The following is a 21,132-nucleotide window of genomic DNA, read 5'->3' as shown; positions in this document are numbered from 1 at the left end:
TTTGTTATAATAAAAATAATATTGCTTCAGGCTTTTTAAACCAGCTTAAGTAGGCTTACAATTTATGCATGCCTGCGAGCTTGAGCTTGTCACACATAAGGTCCAAGTGTCTCTTCTTAATTCAGATATAAGAGCAATGACATTGCTGGTGAAGTGTAATAGAGTTTGGCCCATTAGACTGTAAAATAGTAATGAGAATGAGCTTAAAAAAACTAACAAATGAACAAAAAACCAGTATATTTTATACCTTTTTCTTCCGGTAGAAGCAGAAACCACCTTTTCTCATGTTTTTCAAAAGTAATGCAGCTTGTTGATGACCAGTAACTGAACATAATCAGCCCCGAACACAAATTGGTGCATTATGCTGGCAGCAGGTGAGCCTATGTACCTGACAACGTCAGACTGCTATGGCAACATGTCAAATGGCTTTAAAATATCGCTAATGGTTTACAATGAAAAGCTGGAACAGCAGGGACAGAATTAAGAAATTACTTGTTATGTAACTTGCACTTGTCATTGCACTAGACCATAAAATGCGTTTCACAGAAACGCCTCTATGCCATTGGGACGCTTTTGGCAAACATGCATGTATTGGCAGGGTGCATGCTGTACATGAATCTCGTGAGCACACATGCAGATTGCTTTTGAACATGCTTTACCAGGTGTGCTCCAACCCCACAGCCCTGCTGTCACAGGGTCTGTGCTGTCACCCACCACTCAGCCCCAGCACCACCCACTACCACAGCCACCTCCAACACCCCGGCATGACACTTCGCTACCGTGACCTCCACACACACATGCTGGCTTTAAAGCACACCAGGCATACAATAAATATATACGAGGCATTTTAATCTGCGCTAGGCCTTAGCCTTAGCCGGGAGGCGCAAACGCTTTCCGTTGCCACAAACCCGTTCCTCAGCCGGCCGGCTGCACCCCACCCTCCGCGGATGGGATAGCCCCCACCGGCCGCACCACTCCCCCAGGGCAAGCAACACCCTCCAGCACGGCCAGTACCGCCAGGGGCCGTATTTCTGCGCCGCAGTATGCGCATGCGTGGTAGCCGCCGTCCGGTTCGTGGCGGTGCGGAGCGGGGTATGGCGGCGGTGGCGGCATGTGGCGGGGGCTGGTGCTGGCGCTGGCGGTGGATGGTGGTCGCGTCCCTCCTGCTCGTCGTGTTGCAGCCGGCGGATGCTGCCTTGGCTGCCGCCCTGCCTGTAGTCATCAACACTTGGGCGTTTAGGAAGGCCGCAGAGACAGGTGCCCGGTGGGGGGCCGGGTGGGGCGGGGTGTCCCGGCCTCCTGAGGGGCTCCCGGGGGTTCTGCGTGTTGGCTTGGAAGTCTTTTAAGCATGACTGTGGTTATGTGTGGTAGAAAGTAGGCTGTGACCCGGCTTCCGTTATTACAGGGCCCCGGCTGCAGAGGGCCTGTGCTACTCTCACGGGGCAGGCCGAGTCCCGGTGTGAAATGCTTCTCTGCCTGCTTGGGAAGGGCCTGCGGCGGGTCTAGGGGCGTCGTAGTGCCTTTCTGTGGGAAGGGGCCAGGCCCCTGGGATGCCTGTGCGTTGGTGCGTTGTGTCTGAGCACTGGTGTTGCTTGACAGCCGGCAAGAAAGTGGTTTAGCTTTCGAGGTTGGGAAAAATGTCTTTAAAATAAGAGGGAAGCTGAGGGGGTTCTGGGCTGTGGAAAAGCTAGACTAAAAGCATTCTTTTGCTAATAATATGTTTTTAATTGTGCCCTTCAAATATTTATAGAGTTCTTAATATAGTATTTTTGGAGCTCTGTCGTTTTTTGTGATGTGTTGCATTGTGATGTGTTATTGGCAGTCAAAGCAGGTTTTCGTATAGCAACATAAATTAGTTGTGGATACTGAATTTAAAAGACTCAGGCTATTTTATCATAGTTGAGTTGTAAGTAATCACATATTATGGAAACTTTATTAGTGAAATGGGTTACCTGTAAAACCTTATATAAGTCAGAAGTGAAATGCAGTCATGAAAACTTCATGGCTCTTGCTTTGCAGCTTTTGAAAGCTCTTGTTAAGGTTACTTACAGCAATAAAGGTAGTAGGGCATGGAGTGGTACTCCTTACTGGAGTTTATAATAAAGACAGGCGAGTCTTTAGTAGAGGAGTTGGATGCTCTTTGTCCTCCTTCTTCCTTGGTGTAGGTAGTTTCATGCAGTTGCATGCAGCATTTGTAAAGATGGGGCTTCTTGAGATGGTAGAGACAGTGTAATTGCTTGCTTCTGCCAAAAAGAGCTGGGCTGTATTGCTTCTCCTGCCTCCCCTGTGCTGGCTCTGGCAGATGAGGGAGCACAAGGACGAGCAAGCAGGATTGCTGCTGTCAGTGGCAGCAAGCTCAGTATGTCAGAAAATCTTGCCTGAGGTCCAGCCTTGTGAAATGTCACATGTGCCAGCTTCAGGCTCAACTTATTCAAATCATGTTGTTTGGCATGTCTGTTATGTCTTACGAAACAGCACCATGAGCTAGATCCTGAACAGCAGAAGACTAAATGATTGAACAGGAGAATGTGGAGACCAATTTCTTGTATATTGTTTCCACTTTCTTTTTGTTCTTAGTGATAAAATTTTAGATCTTTTATATCACTGTATGGTTTAGATCTTTTATTCTGCAGCTGGACACTGTATTCTCATATGAAGCTTTTGAGGGCTGCTTATTATAACTTTTGCTTTTTATTTTGAGATAAAAGTTTTGCTTCCCTCTTCCTCCCCCACCGCCAGAGGGTTTTAAATAAGCAGTGATAAAGCAATAGTTGGTTCTTTTCAAATGAGGAGGTTATTTAATGTACGGAAGTTGTGATGACTGTTAGTAAAGGCCTTCTCAGTCAGAAAAAAGAAGCTCAGTTTCTCAGTCAGAAGCACTAATCAGATATGCAAGAAGAATAGTATTTAGAAAAATAATGCTTTATAATCTTTTGAATGTATTAACATTTTGACTTTATTTCACCTATAAGTTACAATTTACTTGCTTTACCCACTTATATAGTGCCTTTGCATTATGTCCATCTTTAAAACATTCTTTAAAGCAGTAGTGGAGATATTTCACTAGTGACAGTTAATTATTTGTGTTGATTACAGCTTGGGGAGTATTGCAGTTGGGAGGTTCTGAGCTGGATGCAGTTGAGAGAGGCTGTGGTCAGTGTGAGATCGACCAGTGTGATGGAAGTGTGGGGTACGGAGGAAGTCCGGATGAAAGTGGAGAAACAACACTGGATGCAATGATTATGAATGGGTAAGAAAACTACATAGGGAAAAGAATGATCCCCATTATTTTTTGCACATTTTAATGTAAAATCTGTTGTTACAGAGATCTTGCTGATTTATTGCTGACTACAGGACAAAGTTACATGTAAACGTGTGAAGCGAAGGAAAATACTTAATTAGTGGAGGAGTAGCTAAGCATGTTTGTTGTTGAATCTTTATGCAGTGCAGTAATCTAGCTCTAAATATCACACTCGCAAAGTAGATGGTTGGTAGCATTGTAAGCTTTCCCTTTACATTCATTCCATAAATATTTCACTTCTGGAGCAATTGTATTTAGTGCTTTTTTTACCATTTAAAGCTGCCGTGATTAAAGAGTAATTGCAATTATATGCAATTATATAATTGCATAAATATAAGTTTATGTAATAAAATAGTTATTCCACTGAAAATATTACTCTGGACTGAGTTACTGTTAGTTGGCCTTATCCCCATGCTTGTGAAAGAACAATATAGGACAAAGTTTTTCCCACAAGTGATGTAGTTTGCTACTAGATTAGTGATGTCATCTGTCTATGGCATAGAACAATTAAAGCGGTATGTTAAAAGAGTAAGCTTTCTAATTTAGATGAGAACAGATTTGGTCTGATAAAAGTGTACAATTATTCTTGTATTTTTAATAAGTTTAAATATTTTTTGTTACAGCAACACCATGGAAGTTGGAGCAGTTGCAGATCTCAGACATGTGAAAAATGCAATCAGCGTAGCACGAAAAGTCATGGAATACACTAAGCATACGTTATTAGTGGGAGAATCAGGTAACTATCCCTTTAACTGTCTTCAAAACATACCTTTTTCTTACAATACTTCCTGCCAAAATTGCTGTATGTTACTCTGGGTAATATAGGAGGAAGGATTCCCTGACAATCAAATGAGTATTCAAATAATTTGGAAGTGTTTACCATCTTATTACATGTGAATGAATTAAGTTGTTGTTCACTGTTGGGACATTAAAAGAAAAACACGATTTTGTGGTCTTTCCACCAATTTATTTGCAAATGTTAACCTGTAATCCCAAGGCTTTGCTAATACCACTGATATCAAAGGTATCAAAGATGATTTGATACGAGGCACTGTAGCAGCTGTTAATTGTAAACATTTAATTTAAAACCATGAAGCAACTTTTTCTAAAAAATAACAGACTTAATAGACTGTAGAGTTAGATTTTACTATTCTAATATGTATTCAGTATGACTATTTATTTCACAGTTTAAAAATATAAGTGAGAATTTGAATGTAAAAAACTGCATTAGGGGTTGTACTCCTATGCACAGCAAAAGAGCATTAGCAAACTGGAGGAGTAGTTGAGCTTTTCAAATACGAGCTGCTGCTGTTAGAAGAATACTGGTTTCAGAAGAGATGTACATTCGAGGGAGGTATATGAGTAGTGAGTGGAAGGTTATTTGGCTCACAGTTAAGGACTTTTAAAATGTATTTGCCTGTTCAGAAAGAAATGTGAAGGTCAGTGTGAAATTGGCATCTGAGCATTAAGGGTAGGTGGTTTGAAACTACTAAGAAAAGATTAAAGATTCTTGAGGGAATTAACATGTACAGAATGATAGAGAAATAAGTGCAACAGTAGTTTCTTGATGGAGTGAAATAGGGCAGGTGAAGAGGGAGGTGAAGACAATGTTTGACAGGAGGTCTGAAAAGAGAGATTGAGATTTGCAGATTCTATTTCATTTGAGCAGTTGGCCATGACTAGGTTACAAATGGCTTTGATAAGAATGATCTCACAGGTGATGCTGAAAAAGAAATTGGTCAGGTGTTAAGGAGAGGACAAAGAAGTGCTCATCATATTCCTTTTCCCCCTTACACCTTCAGCAAGTTTACCAGCAACACCGAGCTTTGTGGTGCGGTTGACATGCTGCAGGGAAGGGATGCCATCTAGAGGAATCTTGACAGTCTTGAGAGGTGCGCCAACATAGACCTTATGAAGTTCAAGGCCAAGTACAAGGTCATACACCTGGGGTGGAGCAATCCCAAGCATAAAGACAGGCTGGGTGGGGACTGGATTGAGAGCAGCCCTGAGGAGAAGGACTTAGGGGTGTTGGTTGACAAAAACCTCAACATGAGCAGGCAGTGTGCGCTTGCAGCCCACAGAGCCAACTGTATCCTGGGCTGCATCAGGAGTGTGGCCAGCAGGTCAAGGGAGGTAATTCAGCTGCATTCAGCTTTGGGGCCAGCAACAGAGGAGGGATGTGGACCTGCTTGAGGGAGTCCAGAGGAGGGCTACAGAGATGCTCAGAGGGCTGGATTACCTCTGCTATGGAGACAAGATAAGCAAAGTGGGCTTGTTCAGCCTGGAGAAGTCTCTGGGCAGACCTTATAGCTGCCTTCCAATACCTAAAGGATGCCTATAGGAAATCTGGAGAGGGATGTTTTACAAGAGCATGTAATGACAGGACAAGTAGGAATGTTTTTAAACTGAAGGAGGGTAGATTTAGATTAGACATTAGCAAGAAATTCTTTACTATGAGGGTGGTGAGACACTGGAACAGACTGCTCAGAGAAACTGTGGATGCCCCATCCCTGGAACTGTTCAAGGCTAGGTTGGACAGGGCATAAACGTTTGTGAATTAATCAAAACAGAGAGAAATTAAGAAAGAATAGTGTTCTGAATGCATGTATTTTCTGTAGAAATAGGAACTTGGATAAAGGAAAATATAGTTGTCTTTACCAAGCAAAAATTGGTAAAGAGAAAAATGGAGCCATAACTTCAGAAGAATACATCTGGACCTTCAAATCAGTGTGTGAGAGACATGATAGTTTATTTTCTAAATGAAAATGTGAACATTTTCACCAGAAAAGCTTGCTAGAATAGTAAATCCTTTTAATATAAATATATATAATCTCTGCAGGCTTTTTCTATTCCAGATGCAGAATCGCTGAGGTTATTCTTTATTTTTTTCCAAATAACTAAATTATACTTTTATTCAAATATATTTAGTGATGTAATCCAGGAAAGTCTGCCCGTTTCCTAAAATATAATTTCTTTCAGAAGCTCACACTAGAGAGGAGGAGGCAAGCTGTGGCACACATTCATTTTGTTTAGCTGATCATTTTTAAATGTGTGACATGTACCTTGTTTCTGGCAGTAAAATTTTAATGGAAGTAACATGAAATTTTAATTTTCAGTGTTAAAAGTACTGATGGCATCTCTTGTAAGTGCCATGACACCTGAATAGTCTTCTCAGTTCTGTTTACATTGACTCAAAAAAATGAAGTTTAGGTAAGAATCATAGGGTGGTTGACATTGACAGGGACTTGAGGTCTTCTGGTCCAGCTCCCTCCTTAAGTAGGGCCACCTAGAACTGGTTGCCCAGGACCATTTCCAGATGGCTTTCGAATATCTCCAGAGATGGAGACTCCGCAACCTCTGAGCAACCTTGTCACTCCCCCAGAGTGCAGGAGCATGTCCTGTTGTTCAGAGGAAGCTTCTCATGTTTCTGTTTGTGCCCATTGCCTCTTTTCATGTCACTGCATACCACTGAAAAGAGCCTGGCTTGATCTTCTTTACACACTCCCTTCAGATATTCTTATACACTGATGAGATTCCCTGAACCAGGCTGAACAGTCCCAGCTTCAGCCACTTTTCCTAGTTTTGTATTATCTGCAAAATTTGGTGAAGGTGTGCTGCCCCTTGTCCAGGTCATTAATGAAGATACTGAACAGTACTTGACCCTGTATTGATCCCAGCGGTACGCTGGTAGTTACTGGCTCTAGACTTCATACTACTGATCACCAAACACCCTCTTCAGTTTGGGCCTTCATCCAGTCTGTACTTCATCAACTTCTCTTTGAGAATCTTATGGGAGACAGTGTCAAAAGCCTTTGATGTGGAAGTTAAGGTAGACAGTATCCACTGCTCTCCCCTCATGTACCAAAGCACTTGTTTCATCATAGAAGGTTATCAGGCTGATCAACCACAACTTCCCTTTTGTGAAGCCATGCTGACAACTCGCAATCGCTTTCTTGTCCTTCACATGCTCAGAAATGGTGTCCAGGCTTCATTGTTCAATCATCTGAGTAATCAGTGTGAGGATGACCAGCGTGTAGTTTCCTAGTTAGCCATGGTGTAGCTTTTGTTGAACAGATACAGATAACCACACTGATCAGAGTTGCACTGTTAAAAGAACTGCTTTCTCTGTTCATTGCCTGATTTCTTTAGGACAAGTCTTGAAAAATCGGCGATAGAGGCCATGTATACGCACTGAATCTGGTGAGGAACATTTAATGCAGAATGATTACAAGTGAGGAAGCAAAGAATTAGTTTATCATGTGCCAAGAAATTTTCAAGTTTGTCTCCAACAGATAGGAAAGTTTCATAATCACAGTATGCCTGACCCTTTCCCTTTGTCTCCTAGCAATACTTAGACCAATTATCCAAGTAAACAGTTCAGGGAGTAAAGATGACCAGTTCTGCTTCCCAGAATAGAAACAAGGCTTTAGAAGCCATGAAGGTATGACTGACAAATATGCACAAGCACAAGTTTAACCTAAAAACAACCCCCAAAACAAAAACCAACCAAACAAGAAGAAACACCAGAGCTGCCTGTTTTGTTTAATTGAAGCTGTCAGTTTTCTTTGAGTGCAAAGAGGATTTAACTGTGTCAGTTTTAAAGAAAAACATAGAAAATATGTCCAGAAATAACTGAAGGCTTTTCTTAATTCTTGAACTGGCGAAGCTTGTTCAGCTGCATGTTATAGCGACATTATTATCAAGGACTGCTAATACAAATTTGGGCACCTGAATCTAGCAACAGTATCTGTTACTTGGTAATATCAAATGTATCTACAACTAAAAGATGAAAGAGTAGTTGATCTTTTTTCGTTTCCCTTTCCCTAATGAGAAGAGCCATTCTTTGAAGTGCAGCATTCTTTCATTGCTTGTGTTGGTATTTCTTTTGCTCTCTTGACACATACTATATTAATTTTCAAAACAAGGAAATGACTGTTTCACTTTTCAAACTGCAAGGAAGAAGTGTAATATGTAAGCTGGTGGATTAATTTCTGCAAGTATCAGTGTTTTGGTGGTAAATGTGCTGCTGTTACTTGTGTTTCATAGAAGACTAGATTTTTAAGGAAAATATACTGTTATTTGTATAATAAATATTTCTGTGACACACACAGCCCAGGCCACTCTTGCTTCAGGTTATTTGTGTTCAGTTGATTAACAGAATTGAATCTGTTTCTCTTTCAATGCTAAAACTTACATATGTTAACATAGTTACAGTGAATTGAGGAAATTTGATATTGCCAGTGAAGGGAGAGTTTGCTACTGCAGTTGTACATTACTATAATGGCTAGTACTGCTCCCTGAAGACATATTTCTTATCTCTGTAGAGGATATAGAATTTTTGATTTCTAGATAACATTACATGAATGCATTATCATAAAATATTATAACCATATGAATAAATTAATGGTTTTGATTTTGTTGTTGCTTTTCAAGCCTCCCTGTTTGCTGTAAGAATGGGGTTTCCATATGAAGATTTAACTACCCAAAAATCTCTTTTGGTGTATTCAGAGTGGCTTAATCAAAGCTGTCAGCCAAATTACTGGAAGGTAAATTGTGGTGGTGGTAAAAGTGGGGTTTAGGAAGTCAGTAATGCAGCATTGCCTCTTTCAGCTTATATTGAAGTTGTGCTTTACATGTGAAGAAAAAAGAAGTTTTGCATATTAAATGAACAAGCTTGGAATTACCAAGCACTTGGTAGGCTCAGCAAGAGTATGTGTCTAGCTCTTAATTTCTTGGATCCTGCTGGTTTTGGCCTTGGCGGAGTGTATATTTTTTTTGATGCATTTATAAATTTCTATAAGAAAATCTTATGGTGGCAATTAAGGTTCTTAAAAAGTTAGCGAGGCTTTATGCAAACCTGTGAACACATCACATTAATGCAGCTGTCTGTTAAACTTGCCTGTTGTGGTGAGATTTCTCTCCTGTTTGGATTTTTGTTTGGTTTTGGATTGGTGTTACAAATTTCTACATGTTTGTATGCTGTCTTGTTTCTTGGCTATTAAATGCTGCATTGCTGAACCATTTTACTTCAGTATATATTGTGGTTTCCAGTTGGGAAAATATCTTGACTGTGATGACTGTGATACTGACTTGACAATAATATCTTGACATTAGTAGAACAAGCTCAGTTCAGCTGGCTGGCTTTTAGCTCGAAAATTTTCTTTGTTTCAATGAAGTGAGCTTTTTTTTTTTTTATCAGTCAATGGAGCAGAGGAGAATCTTTAATTTTAACGTAACTTTAGTAAGAAAAGCTTGTAACTGCATAATACTAGAAGCCATTCTTTATTCTTTAAGCAAATCAGTTTGTGGGATTTCAGTACATCTGTGTAATTTAGGTATTGGGCATCTGTTACCTATGTGGTAGATTACAGGTATTGACTGTGGTGTTTTTAAATTTATCTATAATGAAGCATAATATATTATTCATGCAAATCACAAAATGTTTACAGAATGTGATACCAGACTCTTCAAAATCCTGTGGACCATACAAACGACCTGAAAAAGTAACTTACAAAGAAGAACAGATCTCACGAAGAAGTTTTCATAATCATGATACTATTGGTAACAACTTTTGGTAACTCTGATGGTGATGTATTTTTTCTTCATCATTCCTCCACCTTAGCTTTTGTTCAATGCCCTACTACTTTTCCCTCAGATACCTTGTCTTAATTTCTTGGGCAGCTATGGATGCTTAGAAAACTGATCAAGATAAAAAATATTTATCTTGATTATGGTTAACTTAAGTCTCCCCTGTAGTTGTCATACCAACTTGAAAGGCTTTGCAGTGATGGAAGAAATGAGTAAACTGTTAGTCCTGTTGCCATCCAAAAGCAGTGTTTGTTGAACAGTCATTGCTTTCGTTTTTCTTCTATTCTGGCTTTTGTCTAAATAATTTTATAGAAAGTCTACTATGCTTAAAACAGGTTAGCAGTAGTAGTCCCAAAAACTTCTAAGAGCTTACTGATAGAGGACTGTTAATTGACAAGCCTATAAAGTGATTAATGATCAGATCAGACATAAGAGTGGAGCAGTTAAGGTTCATGTCTTCCAAAACTTTATACTTTTTAGTCTTGAAGCTTGCACTCCTTGGTTTCATCTGGATTTTTCTCAGTTTAGCAATTCAGAACTTTTGCTTGACAGTATTTGCAATACCAAGAAATAACAAATTATTTCTTCTTTGCTTCCAATCCGCACTCCTAATAACAAATTGTCTACAGAAGTCAGGCAACCTACCAAATTCTTGATTTCGTAGGTAGCTTTCTTTACTGGGATATACAGTCTTCAATGCTAGAAAATTCAGAAATCATGGAATGTCAGGATGAGGAGAATCTGCTAAGAACAATTCAGGAATTTGGGTATCATTAAGTAGTCCTAAGCTGTTTTGTTGTAAATGATGGTGCTTACATTTATACTGCAAGTTCTTCCACCCTGTTGTTTTATATATGAATCATATCCTTGAGTAACACATTTTGAGAAGAACCTTCATTCACAAAGCATTTTGGAAGTTGGTAGAAACAGATGCCCTTCCAGGCTTTTTGCAGAGGCTATTGGTGGCTGTAGAGTCAGTGCCTCTATGCTTTCAGCTTCTGATGGTCAGGAATCTTTTCTGTGAGAAGGAGGTAGTGCTTATTGAGGTCAGAGAACCAGAATTCAGTTCTTTGAATTCTGCTTCTTGGATCTTGACTTGCACTGGAGTTTGATCCTAGCAGCCGTTTCTGCTCTCTCTTAAAGAGGTGAAGTCTTACTCTACAGAGAAGCAGCTGATCCGAAATCCTGCTACAAGTGTCAATCTAAACTTCTGTAATATGAGGCAGTGCCTTCCTTATCAGTACAAAATTAACAAGGAGTAGGCTTATCCACACATCCGATTGCCTGCCATGTAATTCTTGTTAACTTTGGTAGGCAGTCTGTCACCATCTGTGAAATTTAAGCTCATCCTTCTCATTCTTCTGACACACACCCCCCCCCACCCCCTTCTTTTTTTTTTTTTTTTTTCCCCTTTGAGTCTCCCTAAAGGACCATTTATAATTTCTAGGCTTTGTTGTTCTGGTGGTACTGGGGCAGGATATACCAGGTACTTGTTATCTACTGGTTAAAACAGGTGTGTATCAGGAGACATTAGCTGCTTGGGCAGCAGTAATGTACAGCTCTGAACAGTGTGGCACTCACTTTTAAAGATTGCTTTTTGAGCTCTTGTAATGCATCCAGAAAGTTTCCAAATGTGTTTTAAGAAGAACTTCCTTAAGAGTATGGCTTCTCTAAGGATATCGGTAGTTTGAAAAGTCTGGGTATTGTGGTTTATTTGATACCATAGTGCTAATTAAATAAATTCGTTAGGACTGTTTCAGAATGTGTTTCATCCTTGTTGAAAACTTAGGTATGATTGTAATCGGTGGGAGTGGAACTGTTGTTTCTGGGACATCTACTAATGGCGCAGTCCACAAAATTCCAGGGTTAGTATCTCTGATTTTACAAAAAAGCTCTTTTCCTGTCTCATTTGCTACATTAAGCTTATATAAGGGTTATGTTTTAGACTGCAGTGATCACAAAATGGCCTTGCTTATTTCTGGGCATCGCCACAAATCCCAATACTGGGAAACTGTTGCAAGATGTTTGTCTTTGAGGGAGTGCTAGTTTTTCAGCTCACTTAATTTACCATACAGAGACACAAATAACTGGCACAGTTGCAAGTCAACTTGTAAGGCATGGCACCAGAGACAAATAAGCATTTTGGAGAGGTGCATAGTCTCCGAAGAAGTGCATGTAGAATCAGAGCCCTAGGCTTGTATTTTGTCTTTGAGATTTTTTTCTACCCAGATAGGAATCTTGTCTGTCAACCAAGTCAGACAACTTACGGATTTAGCACCAAGTTATTGAACATACTAATGTCCCCGGCTGCTTACTGTTGCCCACTGGCTAAACCTTACTGCCCAGACAACAGTCAGTATAATAACAAACAGTTGTGCATTGGAGGTGGATTAAGCCTTGGGTCAGTCAGGTTATCACAGATCACTTTTATTGGTAGTTTTAAGACAAGACTTCTGACTGCAGTGGAGTGACCTCTTTACCTGTTCTGTTCTCTTGTGAGTTTAACACTAAACTCAGCTGGTGGCAGTAAGGTTGACAAACTTAAAAGTATGCCCAGGTTACAAGAACTTGCCAATATGAGGCCAAGAGCTATTACATTAGTGCAATCCCACTTGAATTATTAAATTACCATTTTCTGTAGTTTCCAAGTTTTGCTGTTTTTTTTCCATTTTTCACTACAGCCGTGTAGGAGATTCTCCGATAGCTGGAGCAGGATCCTATGCAGATAGCACAGCAGGCGGAGCTGCAGCCACTGGGGATGGTGACATAATGATGCGCTTCTTACCCAGGTTTGTCCTTAGGGCAGGCTTTGCTATTTTTCTCTAGTAAAATGTGAACTCAGAAAATGAACTAATTGATTAAAAAGTCTATCTTACTAGCTGCTGAAGTGGGAGTAAAGGAGGGAATGGAAGGGGAAAGAACAGCAGTACAATCAGGTCATCCTTATGATCTGTCTTAAATGACTTCTTAAATATCTTGATGACAGATCCCTTATTACTGCCACACTGTTGAGCAAGCAGGCACCAGGTAATGAGTATATCCCCAACTTGCACACTCTTTAACAGAACTGATTAGGTTTCTTGTACAAATGTTTTATTGTGTGGGAAATAAGCCTTATAAATTGCAGGAAGGTTGAGGGGTGAGTCTCAGATTTCTTGGGAGGGTGGGAAGGTGTCACTGTAACAATCCTGTATAATTGCATCTAATTTGAAACTGGAAGAGTGTTTTAGTGCTGTCATCTTGGTTGCATAGCCTACGTAAAATATGGGTGTTTTCATGACTGAGTTTTGACAATCATTCTTGCAAGTTGGTCTCAGCAGGAATGACTTACGGAAGTCTGTGCTGAAAGTAATAGGCACTGATGCTTGAAGGAATATATAGCAGTGGTCTTCATATTCCTTGGGTTCTTTTTCTGAAACTGGCAGTTAAAAACTCTCACTAGTTTGTTGCATATTTACAAGTGTCCTCACTGAGTTTCCGTCTGTTCCAAGTCAGCCTTGAAATACAAGCCAGTTGACAACCTCACGAATTATCCTGAGGTATCAGATACCAACAGCAGTATTGAGTTGAGCTCCACGATGAGGTTAATCAATAAAAGCTTACATTACAGTTTAGCAGTCTGAAGGATTTGGCTTTAATGCTTGAAACATTTTCTGTTGGCACCAGTGGGTTTTAGAAAACAACTCAGACTAGATGGTTAATCACAGGTTCTTTGTAGATACAGATCTTTTCTAAGTCCATGTTATTAGATATTCCCACATGAAAACAAATAATAGAATTGACTTGCCAGAAATGAAGGAAATGTTAAATGTATTTTCTGTCTGCCTTCTCTGAGATAGTAACATCTTACAGAGTTTTTGATTAGTGAAGAGACACTTGTGAAATACAGCTTTATATTCAGATGGTTATCTTTAGATAACTTGAACCTATTTGATTGTTAGACTAAATCTAAGATAATAGGGAGCCTTAAATTGTAAGGAAAGCTCTCTTACATGGTACTTTGATAACATCTGTAGTTAATGTTACCTGTAGATGAGTCTTAGTGTAATGAGTTGGTTTTGGTATATGCATCCTTCATCAAAACAAAATCTAGTGTTGCTTGCTTGTAAGTTACATTATGTGTTCTAGTCTTCAGGATCTGAAAGAAAATGACAACAAAAGTAACTTTTTTCCCTCTGAGCACATTTTGGAAATGTAACTGATTCATCTCAGACAATGCCCATGTGTTTATTTGCCTAATGATACTGTAGATACAAAGAAATTCATCTTGATTTCTCTTCCATTTCGAGTAAATTTCTTTTTAAATTGGTTTGCAAAAATACAGAAAGCAGCTCAAAGTCTTGATCAAAACATTGTACCTTCATGTTCGTGAAATAAAGAAAATGGGTCAATTCTGAGGTTTCCAGAAACTGAAGTTTTTTTTCTGGACAATTTTTTTAATGTGTACTGAAACCAGTAATTGATCAGTAATGTCAGAGGTCAGTTTTCTTCAGAAAAGTACCTTGGCATTTGCCTTTTTGAAAACTAGTCAGACCTTTTTATGCCAAACTTAATCACACAGTGAAAAATAAAAGCCCCTAACTCTTTAGCTGCTTCTGTGCAGTTCTTTAACTGATCTGTTGCTTAGCCTCTTCTACTGCAGATGATGAGAGCATTATCCCAGGTTTAGTCCTGCCCTAGAATGATAGATGGTACAGAGGACATCTTGCAGCCCCTTTTAAGTCTTATTTGAATTACAGTTCATGTAGAACTTGAGTAATAATTGCCAATATGAAGTTTGGATGAAGATTATTTATTATGTATTTCCATTATTCAAAGAAATAAATGTCTTTCAAAGGTATTTCAGAACATATAATCTCAGTATGGCTAACTGTCTGGGTGTCATAACTGTTTTTCTTTCAGTTATCAAGCTGTGGAATATATGAGAATGGGAACAGACCCAACAGTAGCCTGTCAGAAAGTTATTTCCAGAATCCAGAAGTATGCTCCAAAGTTCTTTGGTGCTGTCATATGTGCCAATAGAACTGGAAGCTATGGTATGTATTTTCCTTAACAGACAAAGCTTGTTGACCCTAATTAGGTCACAGAAGTACAAAACCAGAAGTGGATTTTGAAAAAGAAGTCTTTATTCTTTGAAAACTGCAGCAGTACTGGCCATTCATAATATCAAATGCTGGTTAGCAGGGCAGATGTGTCCTAGTGTGGACTTGAGATATTTTCATTTTTCCTCTGTATTTTGATGTCGTAGACATCCACAAAATTTTTGGAAGTCTTCGTAAAAAATCAAAAATATTTACAACCTTTATGTGTTTTCCTGGACTATGTATGATTAATTTGAAGGTTTTAAAAAAGAATGTTTATGCCTCGCCTAGATATGGCATAAGGCAGGGAGAATGTGAAAGTTAAGCATAGCTTCAAAGCATTCCAAGATCAGTCACTGTGCCAGGCATCTCATTAGTGAACTCTTAGATCAGTAGGAAATACAATTTGCTAATCAACATGGCTTATTTAGTTAGACTGCTTATTGCTGTTCTTTGATCTCTTATTTCCCATAGTTCTGTGTTTAAGAGATTAGTGTTGGAGGAACTCATTAAGTTAATCAGGATTGAAAGAGAGAGATTTTCCTAACTTGTGTTGCTGTTTCAAATTGTATTATAAGGGCATTAATTGCTCTGCAGCAGTCAGTAGCACTGTATTTTTACTTAAAATTCGGTACTTTCAAGGTGTCTTGAGTTAAACAGATTGTAAAGAACAATTACGCCATTGTAGTAGAATTAGTAACTGGGTCTTTAGATGATAAAGTACAATAACAAAGACACTAATCTTAAATGCAGCAATTTACACTTTTTTTCTTTCTTTCCTAGGTGCTGCGTGTAATAAAATTCCAGGATTCACTCAGTTTCACTTCATGGTTTCTAGTCCTTTGCTAAGTCACCCAACTGAGCAAGTAGTAGATTGCATTTAATTTCTTTTGTCATATTAACATCTAAATTTAAGACAGGGAAAGTGCTAAGCTTCCCTAGATGCTGCTTTTTAAAATGGTTATTCCAAGGTCTAATGGCTCTTATGTTCTGTTTGGTTTTGTGAGAGCTAAGTAGCCAGAAGTGATGAATAGTAACCACTGAACTGGACCTTAGCTTTGCCATTTGGTAACGTATTTGGCAGAAATCTGAAAGGATGGGGAGTAGGAAGGTCTCTGCCTCTACGCATGAGACTTATTTTGATAAAAATTGCCTAAGACAGTCCAGGTTTTTATTTCTTTTGAAAAGGAAATTGCTTGCAAATGCTGACTAGCAAGGAAAGAGGTTTGAAGAGTAGTGGAGACTATTTTGAAGCTTTAATTAAGAAGTAAGGAGCATCTCCTTGTGGATCTTTTTAGCTTGTTTCACGACAGCTGAAAATACATTTGAATAGAGAGGACATCCAAACATCCCTAGTAGCACAAGCCTTCAAGGAGTATTGTGTTGACTCTGACTGGATGGGAAGACAGTTCAAAACCTTCTTGTCACCTGTTTTATGTAGTGGAAGTTAAGTTATAAATCTTAATCACAGTGATTTCCTTGTCCTTAATATGCTGTGCACTTTCCCTATGGCACATTTACACCTGCAAAGGAACAGTTGAATACCTAGAGCATGAGAGTTAGCTACGGCTGATAAAGCTGGGTTTGTCACTTTCTGTGTCTAGATACCAGGATTAATTTGTAATAGAACTTCAGCATCTTGAGGATTGTTCCACGGGTATTTGAAGATGTTTGATTCTTAACTTGGAGTCTTGCTGGTCATTTGATTGAATCTTTGCTAAACTTGGGCTATGAAAAGTTAAAGGGGGGAGCAGGTAAAATAAGTGTCTTGTTATAAACTTGATTTATTCTTTGTCTACTTAAATAAAATTATTGGGTAATAAAAGCACACCTTAATGTATCATTTGTAAGTAAGGTTGCTTAGTTGCTTGTGTGCTGTGCCTTAGAATGATTGTTGCCTTATGCTCCAAGTTGGTATCTTTAAAAGATGGAAAAAAACATTCAAACTGGAATAGCTGTCTGTAATTCCCTGCTGCTGAACTTAATCAACAAAGTAACTTATTGGAGGATTCACTTCTGTCACTGGATCTTCAGAGCATCTTGTAGCACAGAGTTCACTGTAGGCTACAGCAAGCTTTTGTCAGAGGAGCCCTTGCCGAATATATCTCTAGTGGCTTAAGATAAGTTTTCTACCTGTCATATCTACCATGGCTGCTGTATCTTCAGATAACTCAAGTAATCAAGTGCAGATAGATTAAGAAAATCCCAGTGACTGTTAACTTTGGAGATAACATTGTGGATCATCAACATAGAAGGTTCAGTATGGGCAGCTGAGTGGCAGCGTCTCAAACTGCTGCAGCTGAGTTCACCAGGATTCATTTCTGAAAGAGATGGGAAACATCCTTGGCTGGCTTTCTAGTGTGCTAGCTAGTGTATACCACTGGAGGTAATGAGTGCTCTGTAACAGTGTACCTGAGGTCACTGTTACAATTCTAACAATGCATCTGTATGTGAGAGCAAAATTACTTGTCTCTGTGAGACATATGCATGACTACATGTGGTTTAACAATGTAGGTTGCTTTGTGATTCTGAATTAATTCTAATAAGTGGAAGGGTTAGTTTGTGTAAACTATTTTAATGTATTTTTAAATCGACAGTATATTATTTATACATTAAACTTATAAATGTACCATTCCAATGTTCTGGACAGAATTCTGAATTAAAAAAATATTGTGCTTAACATTTTTGTCTTTAAAATATCTGTTTGCAGGTTGTTAGCAGTAGTGCTGTGCTGTTATGCGTAGCAGAAAGATGAATTTTTTTAAGAAAGATTTTTACAAGAACAAACTGTTGCCAAAACTAAACAAAAACTCTTCAACAGTTTCTCCTGGGGTTTTGGGAAAAAAAATAATCTTATCCAATTTCAAGGAATTTTGTATTTGTAAGTTTATACTCTCATTATGTTTTTGCGTGGCACTAAACTGTTCTTTCATCAGGTAATCTATATGAACCCTGACAATGTTTTGTATCACTTAGTGAAGAAAACTTCCCTGTGATAGCACTGTTGTAGCTTACCATGGAAATAATGTCCTTTCATCTGTAACGGCCTCAACCGGGAATAAATAACATGTTCAGAGAATTCAAGGTTGGGCTTTTGGATGGGATCAACAAGTAATATTATATAAACAGTAGAGACTATTGTCTCTTCACAAGGTAAAAATAACAGTGGTGCTGATTGCTTTATAACTTTGAAATTCTATTAGCATTTGTTGCTTGGGCTTAGTTATGGTGTGATGGTTATAACTCATTAACAGCTCTGTTCATCCTTGTTTTGAAACAAGAGTATGTGTAGGATTTCAGTGTCATTGTCCATGGAGCAGATGTGGCAGAATGTCAGGATTTTGTGACAAGTTTTATTATTGTTTAAGCTGCCGAGTCAGGCAGCAAACCTTTTCAGATGCTTATGCATTTAACAATATTTGCAGTGTTTTCATTTTCTTCTGGGTTTTTTGTGGGTTTTTTTTATTTTTATTTTTATTTTGCTTGACAGTTGGAATCAGTGTAGGTAAATACACCTGCTAGTGCAGTGCTCTCTAGGTGTGATTAGCTGATACGTTTACTGTGACAGGTGGTGGTTTGTGAAATAAAAGCAATAGCAGCTTCAAAGTGTGCCAGCTGTTCAGGGAATTCCTGTTACTGGTGACTTGTGTTTTTCCTATTAGGACAGGGGAAAATCTTTCAAAGAAGAGCTTTTTATTATACTTTTCCCAGGTAGAACTTTACAAAAACAATTGTATTGTAAATATCGGGGTGGGGTTAGAAATGGTGATTTTGGAGCTCTGCGTGGGAAGAACTTTCATGTCTTAGATGAACAGGAATTTCTTGTTTTCACCTGTTGCATACTTTCCAGGCAGACTCTGAAATACATTTCAGCTCTAATTCTGTTTGTTGCTGAATTATTATTTCAGTGCTGGTTGTGTAAAATACAAAAAGCAGTGAGCTTGCCTCTTGAATGTAGTTGTGAAGTCGTATTGCATTTTGTATTTCTACTTCCCCAGCATTTGTCATCTGAAGATCCTAAGGAATAAGAAATGCAGTTTAGCAAGAAATCCAGTGGCCTTGGTTTATTTGAGTAGTTATGTGCAGATGGGAAGAATCCAAAGTTGTTACCTGTCCAAGACAAATATACAGAGAATGTTATAGAACCTGACCTTCCCAGCAGGAGAAAGGCATTTTGTGAGTGTCCGCTTAAGTCTGATCTTCCAACTGCAGGTGCAGATTGTGTTTAGTCTTTGTAGAATGTCAGGGTAACTGAACAGGGAAAGGTTTTTTGTTGGGTTTTGTTGGGTTTTTTTTAATACATACAAAACCATAGTAGATAATACTGTATTATCCTGCATTAACTAATAGCAATAGTAATTATAGAAGCTGTATTTTTAAGGGTTGAGGGACAAGTTACTCAAACTGAGAAGCACTATTACAGTAGATTCTAGTAGTGCAGTATTACAGATTTAGTGTTATACTCAGCTAGGTCATGAATGCTTATTGTTCATAATTAGATGCTTGATGGTATGTGTGGTTATTTATTAAATACAATGTGACAGGCTATTTGAAAATAAAAATGATTTTGCTGCTAGCTTAATACTGCTCCTGGATATTCATTGTTACGACAAAAATTACAGGGCAAATTATCATAGATCATCTGTGAAGATGGAGATTGGGTTGGCACACTAATGCGTAGAGAAGTATAAAGGAACTGAAACTTGCCATAAATTAATGTTTTCATCAGCAGTGCTTTTCCTTAGCATTGGGGAGCAACATGGAACTGACAGTTTCCTACTTTTGTTGTGTAATCAGTTCCTTATCTATGTAGGATTTTTTCTGACAGATTTACAGTAATAGATGAAGTAAAGCATTATAGATTAAAAGGGTGAATGTAGGAAGTACTATAAACAAGTCTAATTCATATGCAGTGAAGTGTGTTTTGCTAATTTGATTGTTACTGAGGAATAATTTGTGTGTTATAAAGTAGAAAATAAATTACATTGGAGTAGCTACAGTGTTAATGAACTGTAACTATTTAAATTCGATCTGTACCCATTCTTAGGATTCTGTCAACATGAAAGTCTTGTGATGTCGCTTCTCAGCAAGAGATCTGGCAATTTTTGTTGTTCCTTAGTGAAACTGCTAGCTACACAAAATGGTTCTTCAGAGGGTAACATCACTTTGCCAAATGGGCTTAAGGATGTTAACAGGCTTTAACTGATTTCTGCAGTGCTACCTTTCCCTGCCTTCTGTATCTCTCTGATGGAAATCCTGTACCAGGACTGGCAGACAAGGGTGTACTCATTCACCTAGATGGCTTCATGCCAGATCCAGTGGTTTAACCTCTCTGACAGCCATTCACTTTGCACTGGGAATAGCAGGTGCCTGCAACCCATTCCGCTGGCTCTGCTGTGGGCTTCATAACTTGTGATCAGAGAAGTAACAGCTCCAGGGCAATATGACTGTAGCTGTTTGCTGTGGGAGTATGTGTCAAAGCCCTCAGGTGTGTATAGAGTACCTTCCTCATTCCTGTGAATTGAGCTCCTAGGCTCATAGTGAAGATAAAACCCACAAAAAGCAACTATACAGAACAAAGAACCATTAGCTACTAGTGAAGTGCTGAAGAGAAGGTTATGTTTGAACATTTGTCCATCTCTGGAGTATGGTTTCAGCTGGATAAAGATTTTGGTACCCCAGAAGTTATGGTACTACCCACATCCTCCACTGTTCGGTTAAGCAATTGTTTCTGGTGGTTATGCAACACCACAACATGGATTAGCTTGCTGGTCTGGCTGAAAACTAATCTTGTCTTTTTTCAGAGTGTGAGTAAACAAGCTGTCCTGTCTTACTGTACAGCGTCTTGTCTACTAATACCAACACAAGGCAGACTGCAGGAATTGCAGTAGGGCACTGAGGAGCACAGGAAATTATCCAGCTGGTGACAGCAAATACTTAGATTAGTGATGGAAGACTTCAGAGTTTTCCTGCAGACTGAAGTAAGGTGCCTATCTCTCCGCAGGTTTCATGAGGTCAACCTTCAAGCTAGATGCCTATCCTACTATTTCTCCCTAGTAAAGTTCAGTAAGAGACATCAAAACTTGGGATTTGAATACAGGATTCTTACTATTTCGGGGAGAATTCTTATCGACAGGCTATTATCTACCATAGGCTTCCCAT

At 38.9% G+C, this 21,132-nt stretch overlaps 1 protein-coding gene across 2 annotated transcripts; it reads left to right on the top strand.

Annotated features, from left to right (window-relative positions):
* The first annotated feature begins 992 nt into the window (after nucleotides 1–992).
* AGA (aspartylglucosaminidase) lies at nucleotides 993–16,810 on the top strand. Of its 2 annotated transcripts, none has more exons than XM_065695083.1 (9): nucleotides 993–1,092; nucleotides 3,097–3,250; nucleotides 3,925–4,037; nucleotides 8,735–8,847; nucleotides 9,751–9,862; nucleotides 11,679–11,754; nucleotides 12,571–12,678; nucleotides 14,792–14,925; nucleotides 15,754–16,810. In XM_065695083.1, the coding sequence occupies exons 1-9, from the start codon at nucleotides 1,044–1,046 to the stop codon at nucleotides 15,852–15,854; spliced, it is 960 nt and encodes a 319-aa protein (XP_065551155.1). In that variant the 5' UTR covers nucleotides 993–1,043; the 3' UTR covers nucleotides 15,855–16,810. The 2 variants fall into 2 exon arrangements, with proteins under 2 accessions (XP_065551155.1, XP_065551147.1); XM_065695075.1 differs by lacking the exon at nucleotides 993–1,092 and adding an exon at nucleotides 1,128–1,257.
* Nucleotides 16,811–21,132: the final 4,322 nt, after the last annotated feature.

The sequence above is a fragment of the Lathamus discolor genome, chromosome 1, assembly GCF_037157495.1.
Source record: "Lathamus discolor isolate bLatDis1 chromosome 1, bLatDis1.hap1, whole genome shotgun sequence".
Classification (NCBI taxonomy): Eukaryota; Metazoa; Chordata; class Aves; order Psittaciformes; family Psittacidae; genus Lathamus; species Lathamus discolor.
The sequence above is the reverse complement of the archived record's forward strand: the minus strand, read 5'-3'. Positions and strand labels throughout refer to the sequence as shown.